The 16,378-nt window shown below is 41.6% G+C and overlaps 1 protein-coding gene across 1 annotated transcript in view; it reads left to right on the top strand.

The window, feature by feature from the left end:
• Positions 1-16,378, top strand: part of TRPC5 (transient receptor potential cation channel subfamily C member 5) — a 65,777-nt gene that overhangs the window by 39,461 nt on the left and 9,938 nt on the right. Inside the window, exons 5-6 of the mRNA XM_074147171.1 lie at positions 1,330-1,652; positions 6,029-6,224. Coding sequence (XP_074003272.1) covers positions 1,330-1,652; positions 6,029-6,224 — 519 coding nt within the window. The remainder of the gene's footprint in view (positions 1-1,329; positions 1,653-6,028; positions 6,225-16,378) is intronic.

Genomic DNA, 16,378 nt, shown 5'->3' with positions numbered 1-16,378 from the left:
TGGCAAAAAGTTAACATGTCTGCCTGTTTGTAAACATTTTAAGATCCATCTTCAAATCAAGTTAACCGACTCAGGTCATGATGTACATGGAGTAAAGAACAGTCGGGGAAATGTCAGAAGCAATCAGAAGTCACACTGTAATCATATATCAGCTCCTTCATACAGAGGAATAGTTTGAAATATCAACTTGCTTTTAGCTCTGTCTTTGGAAAAATTGTGAGCTCGTGTATTGGACCTTCAGATTTAAATAGAATGTCCCTGCAAACTCATGTGTCAGTATGATACTGATACCATTTCCATTTAAAAGGTACAAAAATTATTTTAAGAGTCCTAAACACACTGGCTCCACTATTAGCTATGTTATTCTAAATACATTTTTGCCTTTTTATACATATTAAATGAGCAGAGACAAATGTTAAAAGGACAGTTATTCCTTGATGATAAAATGTCTTTGACTCCATTCTGTTGTCCCAGAGCAGTTACATTTAGACAACCAGCTCTTTTGTGTTACCTATTTGCATCTGGCTGCACTTTGCACAGAAAATGCTTATGCTTTTACAGTTACATTACAAACCAAGTTAATGTTATAATTGATGCACTCAAACATATCCAGTGCTTCAGCTGTAATTATGACCTCTGCTTCAGCAACTCTTCTAAAATTGCCATGACAAATTAACTAATAAGAAAATTAATATGAAGAAAGCATTTTGGTTCTGGGCACTTTTTTTGAGATTACTAGGGAAGGAAAGCATCCAGTTCTTGCACTCAATAGTTCATTGCTTTCCTTCTTCCCTCCCTTCTCCCTCCCTTGCATTCTTCCTGGAATATGCAGTGTTTTGAAGGTGCAGTCATATTTAGGAGGAAAAAGAAAAAACGTAATTGGAAATTTCTGACCTGAACCTGCTCAAGGGCTGTCTGAAGCCCTTTAAATGCTGAAAGAGAAGGAGATTGTGTATGAACTTACGGACCTGAAGAACCTGCAAACACTGAACTCAAAATTCAGAAAGCCTGTTTTCTAAATTTAGGCTAACGTACCAGAAGCCTCTAAAGAAAAGCTGGTCCCACAGCTATCCATATCAGAGGGTCATAATCCAATAGGGAGAGTTCATAAGAAGACATCATTAAACCTAAGTCTCTGCCCTGATCAAGTCAGCTTCAATCCTGAATCCCAAATGTTAGTCTGACAGTAGCTGAGAATTAAGATTTTAAAAGTATTTCTTGTGTCACCAGTATCTGGTTATTATATATATGTGAAGCATTAGTATTAGCAGGTGTGACTCAGAGTAATTACAAAATAATTCACTTTTACGCCCTTGTTATTTCTTTCAGTATAACGGTTCTCGTCCAAGGGAGGAATGGGAGATGTGGCACCCGACTCTCATTGCAGAAGCCCTCTTTGCAATATCCAACATTTTAAGTTCCTTGCGTCTCATATCCCTGTTTACAGCAAATTCACACCTGGGACCCTTGCAGATTTCTCTGGGACGCATGCTGCTAGACATCCTTAAATTCCTTTTTATCTATTGTCTGGTGCTTCTGGCTTTCGCCAATGGACTGAACCAGCTTTATTTTTATTATGAGACCAGTGCCTCGGAGGAACCCAACAACTGCAAGGGGATCCGATGTGAGAAACAGAACAATGCCTTCTCCACGTAAGATATCCTTTCCTTTCTGTTTTTAAGGTTGACTTCCACTGTCCCCTGTCTTACCTGCCTTTGCCTGTTGTCTGTCACTGCACTGAAAATGCCTTTATTTATTCATTCGTAAATACCAGGTGAGCTGGTTGACTGTACAGGAAAGGTGTGAGTTAACTGGGGCAGACATTCTGCTGAGCTTTGCTGTCAGAAAGACTCTTACTTAGGTCTGGAAGTGGGAGACAATCGCTTTAGTACTGGACAAAAAAGTCTCTCTATAAGATTCTGCAACTTAAGTTTTATTATGGCTATGTATCATTTCAGTATATTTGAAAAAGCAAGTATCTTTTGCCATAATAATTGTTTTGTCTGATTCCAAAGGAAAGGAGGGGAAGCTGAACAAAATGTAGAAAACAAGGGTTATGAAAAAAAAGGTATTAATAAATAATGTGATACAGCAACAACAACAATCTCACCTAGGCAAGTTTTATGCATACATGATGTTGCAGGCTTCTCTGATTTCCTTGCAGTGGGGTGAGACTAAAATCCCAGCAAAATCCTTTTTGCTGGAAATGCTGGTGCTGTATTGAGATGTTGGCATGGAAGTTGCCGTGATGACAGCTGGCAGGGCTGAAAGAGATAGCACATGCTGAAAAATAACATGAATTGTCTTTCTGATGTATTTGTTTTAATTACTAATAGTGGAAATAATTATAATAATCAGCCCCCACCCAATTGTTCTTGCTGCTCGCACAGTACTTAAAACACAATGTGAAGAGAAATAAATAAAGCACAGTCTAGAAAAAGGCCTACGCCCCGCAAACAAGCAAAACAAAACTGTTGTCCACCACTTTATGCTAAATTAAATAAAACTTGTCATAATGCCCAATAATTCTGCACCCTTCCTTAGCTGAAGGCTTGAGGTTAAGAAAGGATTTGTGACATATTCACACTGTTATCAAAAGCAGATGATGGCTGAGGCCACATGACTAGGTTGGAAGAGGAAAGGCTCCAACATTGTCCTGTGGGCTCCCTCCTTAAGAGAAGTAGGGGATTTTCACGGGATGGAGTCCAGCCTTACAAAAGCATCATGACCTGGTGGACCAGAAATGCTGCCATTTTCCACTACAGAGCAGGAACACCATAGGCTTGATTAATTTTCTCATTAAACCCATCTATTTCTGGAGGAAGTGAATGGAACTGCACTGTGCTAATGAAAAACAGAATTAAAGACTTCAGTCTTTTTTCTATTTTAATTGCTTTGCATGCCCCAGAAATGTGTTGTGCTGCCTTTGCAAAGGAGTTAAATAACAAATACTATTCCTTGATCTATGTCCATATTGGTGCAGCAGCCAGAGAAAGAAATGTTTGGCAAGTACAATGTTTGTTAAGTGGCAACTTCTAGCTCATGAAGGGTCAAAACCACAAAGTTCGGGACTAGAGCCTGCCTTTCCCTGGAGCTATGGCGAACAGATGTATTCAGTTCTGCATTCTGGTTTGGACCTGTCTCCATTGCAAACCAGTTGTGTTACAGATTTCACTGTCAGCAGGTTAGTGGAGAACACAACAGCAGGACTGGACTAAAGAAAAAGAGCCTTGGGTCAGCAGGGAAAAAAAAAAGATCCTTAAGTCTGTAAGAAGGTATAATATCTTGGGAACTAGAAATTATAGAGAACCACTTAACAGAAAGTGTGCAGATCAGCTTAAATACAGACCACAATTTCTCCCACCCTAACATTCAGTTTAACCCCCCTGCCAAGGAGAATGTAGCACAGAAAGGAAATTGAGGGGGCTCAGCCTTTATGGCGGAGGTTTGTTTAAAACAAAATCACAGTGGGAGGGGATCCATTAGGATTGAGGTCTCCTGGCAGGGGACAGAATGCTCTGCAGTTACTTTTTGTTTGAGACTTGCTTAAAAAATTTATTTAACGTGCTCTTAAAAGTTTAAATAGTCGTTATTAACACCCCCAGCACAAGCTGACATTTGGCCCTTGAGCAGAGGCACAGCATGGGTGACTGGCTAAGAACGAGCAACCTGCAAAACAGAAAATTACCTTGTTGGGCTGGGGAGAGCAATGGCTGGAGTGAATTCAAGTCAGAGCTGGTGTTACCTTAGGTTTGCTCATAGTTCATCCCTAATGAAAGGATAAATGTAAAAAGCTTTCAATCAGTACCCTTTGATTTCTACCAGCATTTCTAAGCAGTCACACAATAAGATCTAATTTTGTAAGGGAAGGAAAAGCAGGACGCAGCTCGTGTTTGTACAGCTTGTTTAAAATGTGACACCTATTTACTGGTGCATTATTTCCTATTACTTCCAAAGGATGGGTTTAATATTTTCTTGGTGAGGAAATTTTCTGCATCGCAAACACAGATCATGGAAAAGTAATATTCCTTTGTGACAGCAATGAGGTGAAGTCATGAATAATTTAAGGTTTTTATGCTTTGGCCTCACCATCCCTTAGAAAGCAGAGTGTCTACTGCTTAGGCAAACAATTTGAAAATATGTTTATTGCTGTGGTTCTGGCAACTGAAGGAGGGAGAAGAGAGAGAGGAAGAGGAGGAAGGGGCGGAGGAAGTCACACCTTACTGCCTGCTGTGTCATTCTCACTGGAGGGTCATGCTGGTTGCTGGGGCCATTTCTCCAGGGGCTGCAGGAGGTCAGGAGGGTTCCTGTGGCAGAGGGGTGCACTTGCTGTCCCTAAGCTGCCATGGAGAGTGGCATAGCTTTGAGATTTCTCGTGTTTGCTTAAAATATACTCGGCAGGAGGGGATAGTCTCTCAATCACAATTTCCAAAATTCTTTTTTTTAGAGTTGCTTCTCCGAAGTAGTGTGAGCCCCACCTGAAACACTGTGAAAAGAGATTGTGGTTCTGGCCTGTCATTAAACACTGAGGAAAGAGTAACTTAGGGCTTTCTTCTATGTAAAGTTGCAGAAACCAGTTGCTGACTTTTCCAAGGGGTACTACATGTCCACATGTAAATGTATTTGCCTTAGTCTGGGCCCAAATTGTTTGTACTTTTACTGCTAATAGTTAAAATAAGTTAAAAGATAGCTAGTTCTCCACCATTTTTCAGTAGAAGAATGCTTAGCATTCTTTGGTTAATCCTTATTTTACCACCTCACTTAGTAAATACATCTAACAAACAAGCTAACTTTTGGGAGAAAGGATTTTTGCTTTAAAGAGGCTTTATAATTTTGACCAGTGAAAAACTTAAGTCCACAACATATAAAGCACAGGGCTACATATAGAACAGATGCCTGGAGAAGCTGGGAGAACAGATTCCTGGTATGTCAAGTAAAGTATCTGAGTTATTTGTATTGATTTTTTTAGTAGGAGTATTTGAAAATACCTACTGACCTCAGGCCAAAATGGAAACTCTTAAAGCATATAAATGTCATATTTTGATGATATGTCATTTATGCCGTATTTGGAAAAGCCGAAACAAAGATGCCCAAATAGAGCAATTATTTAGATTGCTGATTATGTATTTGACGTGATTGCGAAAGGTCACTTGTCTCCGGCTAAAGCAAATAGAGACCTGGGATGATCTCATCAGCTGTAAAGCACAGTGAGGTCAGGTCTAGTTCATCTTTGGAAGGAAGACTTCAGAAGAAGAAAACCTCTCAAGCTGAATTAATGTGATGACTCCCTTTCATCTGAGTCATTACTGATCAATTGTTGCAGCATCCTATTGAGGGCACTGCACTGTGGTGGGTGGGAGCTGTTGCACAAACAAGCCACAGCCACCAGCATTTTTGGCCAGGTGCATTGCTAACAGACGGGGTGTTGGCATGCTGGCCTGGTGCACCTGCAGCCACAATAATTGCAAGTGCTCAGCCTTCGTTAGTGCAAAAGGAGCAAGTGGATGTGATTTCTCGCATCTGCTACTCATAGTGCCTCGTTGTTGTGCACTATTTAACTACTACGGCCATGCTGTGCTTGGGGATGAGTTCCCTTGAACATTTAGTCTGCAAACATGTTAATGATGCAGGCATTGATTAAATAGGAGAGTTTATATCTAAAGATAACAGCAGTATCCCAGCATGGCAATTTCAGTCAGAGGGAATATACTGTGGCTGTTCTTTGTATGTGTGTAGAGTGGAGAAGGGTTCCTTGAGGGCAGTTTGTCTCATTGCATCTCATGAGGATGTGGACAGGGCTCTCTGGCAGGTATCAAATGTTGATGTAACACAGCTCTCACACGTGTTGGCCAATGGGTCACTGTGCCTGGAGTGGAGACTGCTTCCCAGGGAGAATAAATGGCTGTACTGAGCAGCTGCTCTGTGGTGTCCCAGGCTCCCAATGTTGATGTGCTCCCCATCTGAACTAGGCATTGTTTTCCATTCCCTAGAGTCAGGTAGCCAAGTAAAAATCTTGTTTTATTTGCAGACTTTTCGAGACCCTCCAGTCACTCTTCTGGTCTGTGTTTGGTCTGCTGAATCTCTACGTCACCAACGTGAAAGCCAGACATGAGTTCACAGAATTTGTTGGGGCCACTATGTTTGGGACCTACAACGTCATCTCCCTTGTTGTGTTGCTGAACATGCTCATAGCCATGATGAACAACTCCTACCAGCTCATTGCCGTAAGTTATCTCATTCTCTCTCTTTTTGCTTTTATTTTTCTCCATGTTTTTCTCTCATCTGTTTGGCTTATAGCAAGTATGTATCTTCTGGGATGCTGGAGACTGCTGCCCCGAGTTTTTGACAGCAGATAGCTGGGATTTCTACTCGCTAGCCTGAATCATGCTTGCGGAGGAGGTTTTGCTCTGTTTGTAATTCTTCTTAGCTGGAAAAGGCTTATCAGCTGTGATCTGCCCTTGTCTTCTGCAGAGTAACCTCACTGATCACCTTGTCATTAGCAGCTGATTTACTTTGTAGCAGAGAGGGTATATAAAGGGAAGCCTTCCCACTGTTTCCTGATGTTTGGTTTTAACCTGGGGGGTGGGTGTTGTGGGTCTTCCCCCCCCCCCTTACTGTTTTCTTGTTTGAAACCCTGTGTATCAGGAGCCCAGTCCTGTAATTTCTTATTCCACAGTCTTCCCACTGAAATTAGATTATTTCCATTTGTAACACCAGCCAGTCTCCTGGCAACTGACTCTGTAGACCCCTAATCTCAGATTTCTGAGTAGCCTCTGTGCAGGATGGATCTGAGCTGAGGCAGCTCAAGGCTGCCAGTTGGCTGTAGAGCCAGTTTCAAACTTAACTATATCTTCATTTGCATGTTCAAAACTGGTCTCTCTACTGTAATCTCATTCTGTGTACCTAAAAAACAATCTGTACATTGATGATTAAATTTGTCGACAGATTGAAAACTAAAGCAGCACAGCTCTGCATTTTAAGGCTCTTCAGGTAAACTACACAGAAACAGTATGGAAGGAAGCTAAATGTTGTGTGCACAAAACTTAAGGTAAACCAGTGGGCACTTACTTTTCAGTTCTGATGCCTAACATGATAGGGTTACAGATAGTGAGGTGATGAAGTGTTGCATCCTCTGTGAACAGAAACAGGAGTTAGGAAAGTAATTTGTGTCCTTAGCTGGTCACTCAGAAGTACAAGGCAGAGACTTCCTTCTCTGCTTTGGGTGACTCTTGGATTTACTTTAGAAGACGAAGGACAAAACAGAGAAGAAAAGAACCAGCATCAGCTCTCCTACTGTTTCCATTCCCAGCTTCCTGGACAAATCTCTGGGGAAATGTATGGGTGAGCTCCTTTCCTGGAGCACAAAGGAGAATATTGAGTTGTCTGCTTGAACGGGTCCCACAACTGCTGTTGATCATCTGCTGATTCAAATGGCTCCTAGATTTTGTTATCCAGTCAAACTGAGCACAGACCCAGGCAAATCGGTGATACTTTCCGACATCTGATCCTTACTGCATTTAAAAGTATGAGGAAAAACTGGACCACTGACCTTCTAAATAAGCAGAAAAACAGCTTATCACAAAGGCATCGCTGCTTTATCAGCCTGTTTCAATGCTTTAAGTGCTTTCTCTTTGTGCAGCGCTACTCCTCACATTCCAGGGAGACTGGAATGAGGGGCAGAAAACAAAGATAGTCTCCTTGGCCATTTTCTCCCATTCCCCTTCCTTTATTGTCATCAAATAGGCTTGTCACTGACACAAAGCCCAAACTTAAGACTGGCATAAGAATAGCAGTATTTGCTATTCACTGGGATACAAACCACTCATCATTCTTTTCCCTGAATAATTTGAGTGATGCAGTGACACATTACAGACAATCCCACATGACTTAGAGAGACCCATCATTACAATTAACTGAAGTGAACGGTCCAGAGCAGACTGCTGAATTGACGTTTTTGTATATGGAGCAGTTGGGAACAGTGAGTTGCTCCATCAGAAAATATGCTTGTGAGAGACCCGAGGGTAAAGGACTGAGCTCACCAGATAACCAAGGCATAACGCTCAATTCAGTGTGCAGCGTGAGCCCCCTACTCAGAAGAATGACAGTGGAAATGGTACAGGGTAGTTCTTTTGTCACTTAAGCTGTCATACTGCAATTGCTGCTGAGAGCAGTGACATTTCTTGGGAAGGCAAGAGGCAGTCACTTCCAGCCTCTTCTCGGGCAGTGCATGCAGCTTGTTTTTTGAAGCCAATATTTCTGCATGTTCACAGCATTCTCTCAGGGACAAGTTTTCTTCATGTGTCTTCTAGGGGCAAATACCAATTAATCTCTTCCCTGAAGAAACCAACTCAGTAATAAATTGAGCTTTACAACTGTAGGTCATTTTTTAACCTCCTGTAATCAGGTCTACCCCTTTCTGAATCACAGTAGGCTGGCTGCTACACTGGGCATTTCTTCCTCCTGGTATTTATATCACATTGAATGCACGAAGAATGACAGCATTCCAGGGAGGGAGGAGGGGAAAGGACCCAGAAGCCCTTGGAGTGGGGTGGAGGTCTTCTTCTCAAATGCATCAGTAGGAAATCTGGTGCCATGTGCAGGACTCTGCAGAGAAATAAAATGAGCTAGACATCAGGGATGAGAGTGCATCTCTGTTGTTGATTTCCCTGCTGTGGACTGGTCAGGATATCTTAATTAATTCCACTTGTTAATGAGCCAGTGGCACTGCTGCAATGCACACAGTCTTTCTCCCATCCTTTCTTCCAGAGATGAATATGTTAATGTATTTGTAGCAGTTATTCTTCAGGTTAGCTTTTCTCCCTTGTCTCATACATACGTGAATTTCTGCTGTGAGATTACAGAATCTAAACTGCTCTTTCTTCACTCTTCATTGGGTCTCCCCAGTATGGGGGTTAGGGCTTGGTAGTTAATTAAGCACTGTAGGCACACAGCATGAAACCACTGGGTATCTGCAGAAGACAGAGCAAGGCAAGCAAAGAGTAAAATCTCCACACAGCTTTGAGTGATTCCTGACTCAGAGAGGGAAGAATTTTTCTGCCATAATTTTGTTGTTTTTCTACTAAGCTATTTCAGACTTCAATAAATACATTTTTCTAGGGGTGCCCTGAAGCAGTTTCAATCTCGACTTTTTTCACCCAGCCCATTTTTCTCTTTTGCCAAACCATTGTCAGGAGCTGGTTATGGGAGACACTGTTTCACCAGCAAAGCAGACAAAATTCAAATGCACACCAGAATTTCCATAAGCTTTGTGCTGTTTCTGTATGTGAAGATCAGAATGTTCTATACAAGCAGCACAGAATGCAACTGGATGCTATGCACTGCTGGGTCTCTCATCTCAAATCCTTACTGGACGTGACAGAAATGCCATCACCTGATTAATAGAAGAGGAATATGTCATGATGACAAGAGGAAGGACAATCGAACTTATCTGAGAGTAGCCGGGTGGCTCCATCGTTTGTGAGTGGCAGAAAGTAACAGAGTGGGTAATGAGGACACTTTAAGTGATAGGCTATTTCTCATAGGATTGCCACTTGGCTGCATCTGAAGTTATACAGTCCTTCTGCCAGTTTGTAATTTTTTCAAAACAATATAATAATGGGTGTTACTGGGGGTTCTGGGGTGCAGGTGCATTTTGGCCTTTCTGGTGCCCTGGGGTGCAGGTACATTTTGCAGGGAATTAGCAATCTGCTTATTTTCTGAAAGCATGTTCCTTATGTGATATTCTGGGAAGTCATGCAGGAATTAGTCACTGGAACTATACCAACAGTTCTGACTCTGCAGCCACAGGACAATGGGAAGCAAGATCGATGAAGAATGGCAGCTAAGACCCATCTGCAGGGGGAAAACTATAGGGCTGTGAACTCATAATCTGAGTGCCAGGTGAGCTAGAGCGATTAAGTGGTGCACAACAGCACTGCAGCACTAGGCATCCCACTGACATATGAAAGAGAGATGTAAGCACTTACAGCTTTCTGATCTTTTAGGAAAGTACAATGATGCTTAATACCTCAGGAACAGCGTCACACCAAACTAGGTCTGAGAAAAATTACTTCTAACTACTGTGCATGAAAGTGAAGGTGTTACACCATGAATGACACGCTCAAAGGTATATGTGTGATGTTGGAATAATGACTTCATTATAGCAGTATGTATTAAGTTATGAAATTTTGTGTATTGTGTTTTGTATCCTCCTGTCAGTTTGTACATCTGTTACTTCAAGCTAGTTCATCTCAGACAGCTGTTACTGCAAAAGACAGCTGCATGTTTAACTTTTTTAAGTGCATCTCTGTGAGTAGTGTGTATGACCAAGTTGAAGCATAGTTGCCAGTGTTTGGATTGGAGAAATGAGGGCATTGGACACCAAATTAGGAGTGCATTTTTAAATGATGGAGTGAAATAGAGTGGATTAGCACATACTGTGGAGGACAAGAATAAAAATTATAAGTATTTTGCATAGCAAAACAAAAGCTGTACAGTAAACAGAAGCAGTTGGTATGTCCAGCTAAAAATAAGTGATCACTTTCAGGAAATTTTGACTATAAGTGTAGGGATGTTGTACGTGGAATTTTCTCCATTTTTGCAGAGTAGGGATCTTAGGAATTAAAGCACAAAAGAATATAAAGATTTTTCACCTCCTTATTGCATTGTTTCCAAGATGACTTTGGATTTCCTCCAGGAAGTAGTATCAAACTTTTCTTGATCTACAACTAATAAGAATTCCTCTAGTTTTCTGCACCAATTGAACTCCCTCAGCATCATGGCAGTAATTGCTACCCAGTTTAATTCACAGCAGCAGCAGAAATTCTCTTCCCCACTGTGATCTATGACCCTTAGGACTGTCAAAAAAATGTTGCACCTCCTCTGCTTGCATAACCTGCACAGTTCTTCCTTAGCAAAACCACCAAGTAATAATTTTACAAATCAATAAGCTTAGTTCAAGATACTGGACAGTCTGCACAGTCCTGCATGTGGCAGGTTTTGGGGTGGCAGATTGTCCCCCTATAGAGGTAAGGTCAGCTCCAAAGCCTGGACTCAAATCTAAGCTATTGTAAAGCATCAGGAAGTGTTCATCTCACAAGCACCATTTCTGGACCATTAATTTGAATTTCTTAGGAGAAACTGAGATGTGTTTGTTTTTTTTAACTCTGTCATACATCAGGAAATGAAATTATGCTCTTGTTATACTCTTGTTGCCAATGTGAGCTAGGATTAATGTCTCTTGAAGCTTTATATGGTGTAGCAAAATAACTAGGCTCTAGAAAGGGCGTTAAATGGCTCTTTGGTTTGCCAGCTGAATGAAGTATCACTGTTTGTCCCCCAGTTTTCTGGCCCTCAGGGGCTCTAGCTGACCAACATGCGCATCCTGCTGGTCACTGCCCATGTGCAGGCCCTTGTTCTGGGTGCAGGTAATAAGCTCAAGTCTTTTCTTCATTCTACTATGCAACTGTAATTACCCAAATCTCAATTACTGCGCTCCCAAAACTCATCTGTGTCATCAGTAACAATTAATTGAAATCGCAAATTCTCCTGAACTTACTTAGTGCCTATTGTGACACTTGGACAGGCAGATTTCTGTTACGGTTTTCCCCATGGAGTGTGATACATGTGAAGAAATGCCGGACCCTGCTCTCTAGTTCCCTCCTGGGGATCTGTAGCACATCTTTAGAGGAGTGGGATTGATTCCCAAGGCTGGATGCTCTCTCTGCAGTTTGTGACTGGACATGGGAGATTTCCAGCAGATTTTTATTTGAAAGTGAGGGGAAATGTGTTGCGGCAGTGGTATGCTGTGATGCTACCATACAGCGAATGGCCTGTGTGTGAAATTAGCCCTGTAGCCTTGCTCTAGACTGGCAGGCAGCTTAATTGCTTTTTGTTAGCAAGCTAAAGTATTCATTTGAAGGTGTAGAACTGTTTGTCTTTTTGCTGGCTTTGGCCTAATTACATATAACCCATGGACTTGAATCAAGTTGTTAATATTCATCTGGTGTTTGCAGAGCCTCTAAATGGAAGCACTCGATGTGCTCTGACTTCACATGCTGCATCTTCTGTTGTTAGACTAGACAAAGCTAATTCTTCTTTCTAGGGCCCAATCCTGCAAACCCCTGCTCATACGAGTATTGTCAGTGGGATCACAAGGTTAATCCTTTCTGTTGTTTTTAATCTTTGAAAATCCAAATATTTATCTGACCCTGCGTACCACCATGGCCAAACCAATCCGGGGCTTATTCAGAGGAGCAGAAACATTACATTTAAGTAAAAACCAAGATGAGCTTGCAATCTGCAGATGACCCCTGGCTGATTTAAGATATTACAGGGAATTTGCTGGCATCTATATGGGTGGGTTCTGTTGTCTTTTGGTGTAGTTAACACACCAGTGCCCCACATGACAGGTCAATAATTCTCTGCCCATTACGTGTGAAGCAGCGCAGCAAGGTTTGCTCTTGCTACATGATAGAAGTTGATGTATCCAGATGGAACCACATAGGTTGCAGCCCCCTGCATTATCCCATCTTTTATTTAGGCCTGACAAGCTCAATTAGCATTATCTTGTGCTTCTGCATCGAGGAGACTTTTGTTAAAAAGGCAGAAGAAAAGGCAGATAAAGGAAAAATATTACTGAGGAAAAAGCAGTGAAAACTAAAAAGGATTTATCTGGGATGAGTTTTCACCTGATAGTGCACCATGGGAACAGCTATATTAAGAATCCTCTGGAACTTTTTGTGACTTTTTAGATGCCAGTGCTTCACAGGTTTCCTTTTCAGCATGCTGCAATCTAGCAAATAAGTTGATGCTGGTTATAAAGGTGAAACAGGATACCTGCGACTCCATCTAACTAAATGGGAAGATGTCTAATAATCTGGATGCTGTGCTGTAGCTTCTCATCTGCATTTCTGTTCTCTGGTCTGGTCCCCTGCAGCTCCTCAGCTGCAGACCCTGTTCTCAGAATCTGGGGAGGAAAGAGGGGCTTTGTCTCCTGAATCACTGCTATTTGCACGGCTCAAGGTTCACTTTGAGTCTTGAACGATCTAATATATTTATAATGGTTCCCTTTCTTTTTGCTTAAGGATATATTTAAACCATCAGGCTGTTTAGCTAGGATTTTTCATTTTTGAGCAATTTTTCAATTTTTGGCAGCCAAGCTCATGCATTTAAGTGACTGTGCAAACAGGCTGACTTCCAGAGGTGCTGGGCACTTGCTTTTCCCATTGGTGCTATGACCTTTACAGACTCAGTTTTACTGAGATAGTTCAGCTCCACTCCTTCACTGAGGAAAGGCAATTTATGACCAGTGATAAAAGAGCAAAATGCTAAAGCCTTTGGTCCCTGAATACTTGTACATGGTTTTGTTGCTTAACTATGGAAGTTTGGGAATGATGATTTTATTTTTTTGGTTACTTGAGGAAAGGATATAAGGGCTGTGTATATATGCGCATGAAAAGGTTGGAAACCCCGAGGAGATACAGCGAGGCTCAGAGCTTTGATCCAGGGAAATTCCAGCAACACATGAAACCAGCTCCCAGGCCCAGACCAGTCATGAATTTGCTGTGTTACTACCCTTCCGGTCAACTTGATGTGACCAGATGTTCTGGTAAACGTTTTTGTAGCATAGGAGTCAGTGGCAAAGACCATCAAATGTGCTTTGTGATTAGTCATAATCAGAGCTCAGATCTAAAAGTTACAAATGGCTCTAAATAACACATTAAAGAAACTGTTAGACCTTTAAATACCTTTGCAGCAGCTGATATCACATTTCCCACATGAAATCACATCCTTTAATGGCACAGACTGGATCCTGGGATCTGAAATTCACATGTGGACCCAAACTGGAATTTTTCTTCTTGGGACAAATTTATCTTGGAAAAAAACAAACAAACAAACAAAAAACAACCAAAAAAAACCCAAACAAGAAATAACTAAAAAGGGGTACAGAGAAGTACCTGATTTTCCTTTGTATTTGGCTCCCGCCAGTCCAACAATAAATTTCAAGACATTTCTTCTTCCTTGGAAGAGTCAAATCTCAGGCTGACCAGCTATGCAGAAAAAAAAATATCAAAGATAATATTCTGTAAAAAAAAGTGCAGGTAGAAATGAGTCAAAGTTTTGTTGGTTTTTTTTGGTTGGTTGGTTGGTTGGTTTTTTTTGCCATGGTACTAAGAGAGTCATCGACACTCAGCACTTGGGTTAGACGTACCTTCTCAGCCCACCATTTCTCTACGGGCATGTGTGAATTACTTGATTTTGACCTGGCTGGAGGTAGTTAACATTATCAGCACAGATGCACCTTTATCTCTCTGACTTTCGGCATGAAAAGAGGCTCTTATCAGGCAGCGATAAAGGAGAGAGAATGCATGGCAGGAAGAACAAAGCCTTAGTGATATCTTTCTCATTGTTTCTTCCTGCTGAGGCTTTTTTAGAGAACTATTTGTCTGCATGACCTCTACTACTGAGCTGATTTATTTTATTATTAAAATAAAAACTGAACTTTGCTGGAATATGAGTGAAGAAAAAAAGGTGCCAGTTCAAATAAATTAACTGCACTAAAACCAGCACAACTCACAGTTCTCTGTGTTTTCTCAAATACAATATTCCCTGGCCTTCTCATTAGCTATCGTTGTTGCCATGCAATATGCTGATGGAAGATGAAAGGTAATTGATATATATATATAACCTAAATACATTGTGGAATGTAGTGTATTGCAAGCTATAATAAAAATTTTAATTATTAACATATTCTGCACATGGAAGATATAAATAGCAGAGAAGCATGCATTTTCTGAGTACAAACAAACTGATTCCCCAGAGCTGGGAAAATCAGCCAACTTGCAGTAAGGAGGTCCATTCTGGGGAAGCGATGGTCAGTGCAACAGCTCATCTAATAGCTCTGCTGTGGTGTCACTCAGGAGTGAATGCCCATGCTCTTCGCTTGACCTTGTGTGTTCGGTAGCCATTGGTAGTTTTCTTTTCCATTGCAACCAGTGACCTACCTTGTTTCCGTAATTTCCAAGCCTGGCTATGTATCCTTTGTTTCAGTGGCCAGTCCTGCCCAAACCATGACACTGTGCTGCAAAAGTGGAGTCCTTTATCCACCTTACTATAAAACGCAGTCACCACGTTATATGTCTTGTTGGCACTGAACTGGCCATTCCCTTGGTCTGTTTGAAGTGATGGACATCAGACTGCAAAATTAAGGAAGCTTTTCCTAACTTCCTCTGTTACAGCATGTTCTTTTATGGGCTGTACCACGACTAGGATCTCCATCCAGCTTTCAGGTTTTTAAGGCTTGCAATCCTATTGATGGCTTATCTGAAATATCTGCTATGTCAAAATTTAGATTTTTAGTTTTTTCTCCCATTTTTTCTCCCTTCTCTGTTTGATTTCCTCACCTAAGGGCCTTGCTGCCTTTTGCCTTTTGCCAGATAAGGCTAGCTTTCTTCTGAAATCAAGTCTTTACCCATATTGTGGAACAAGTATTTGATTTTCTTCCATCCCAGTGCTGGTATTTATTTATGAGTATTTCTTCAGGAGCTGCCTATGCGTGAATGTCCTTTTCCTTTCCTGTGCTGGAACAGAAAATGCCCTGCATTCATGGGAGCAGCTCTCCCTCCCCATGCTGCACGCTTGGCCTTTGCCCATTTGCCTGCATCATGTGCTCACGCGTGGGGTTTGCTTTGCGGATCTCCCGGCACGTCTCTCCTCACATCAGGGCGCTCCCCTGCTTTGCGTGTGCTGGTTTGCATCTGCCATGGGCTTTGTTCTCCCCAGAGCATTGCCACACGCTTCTCTTCAAAGCCCTGCGTGGTTGGCACGGGGCCACTGCAGCTTCCCCGGTGTGACCCTCTGGTTGTTGGTCAGGGCTCCCTTTGCATTACCAGTGCAGGGGGTGATTTTGTGCTAGATGGTACATTCATCTCTTCTCTGGCTGTCTCATTCCCTAACTGTTCTAATTGCTTTTTCTAATGCTAGATTGTCCTCCTTTAGTATTTTTTCTTGTATTATTTTTGAGAGTGATCCTATTAAGTTCTTATCCTTCGGTACGTCATCCCCAGCTTTGAAAGCAAAGTCATTTGTTGTCAGCTGCAGCTGAATTACCTACGCATTAATTGCCTTTGTAGTTCTCTGATTTTTCTCACAGACTTTTTTTTCCTTTCTATGACATACTTTTCTTTGAAAAATAGTAAGCATCATTTACCTCAAATAGTCTGCTTCGATTTTTGCTGCTTGCTTCTCTGAGCTCATCATTAAACCCTCAAGCCCTGCTGAAGTTATTTCCAGTTTGCCCAACACGTATTACAAAATTAACAGCTGTGAAACTGCACAAGAGTTGTCTGTGTCAGGTTCTGTAAAGATTAACTTTCTC

The sequence above is a fragment of the Numenius arquata genome, chromosome 5 (genome assembly GCF_964106895.1).
Source record: "Numenius arquata chromosome 5, bNumArq3.hap1.1, whole genome shotgun sequence".
NCBI classification, from domain to species: domain Eukaryota; kingdom Metazoa; phylum Chordata; class Aves; order Charadriiformes; family Scolopacidae; genus Numenius; species Numenius arquata.
Note: the sequence above shows the minus strand (reverse complement) of the source record. Positions and strands in the feature narration are given on the sequence as shown.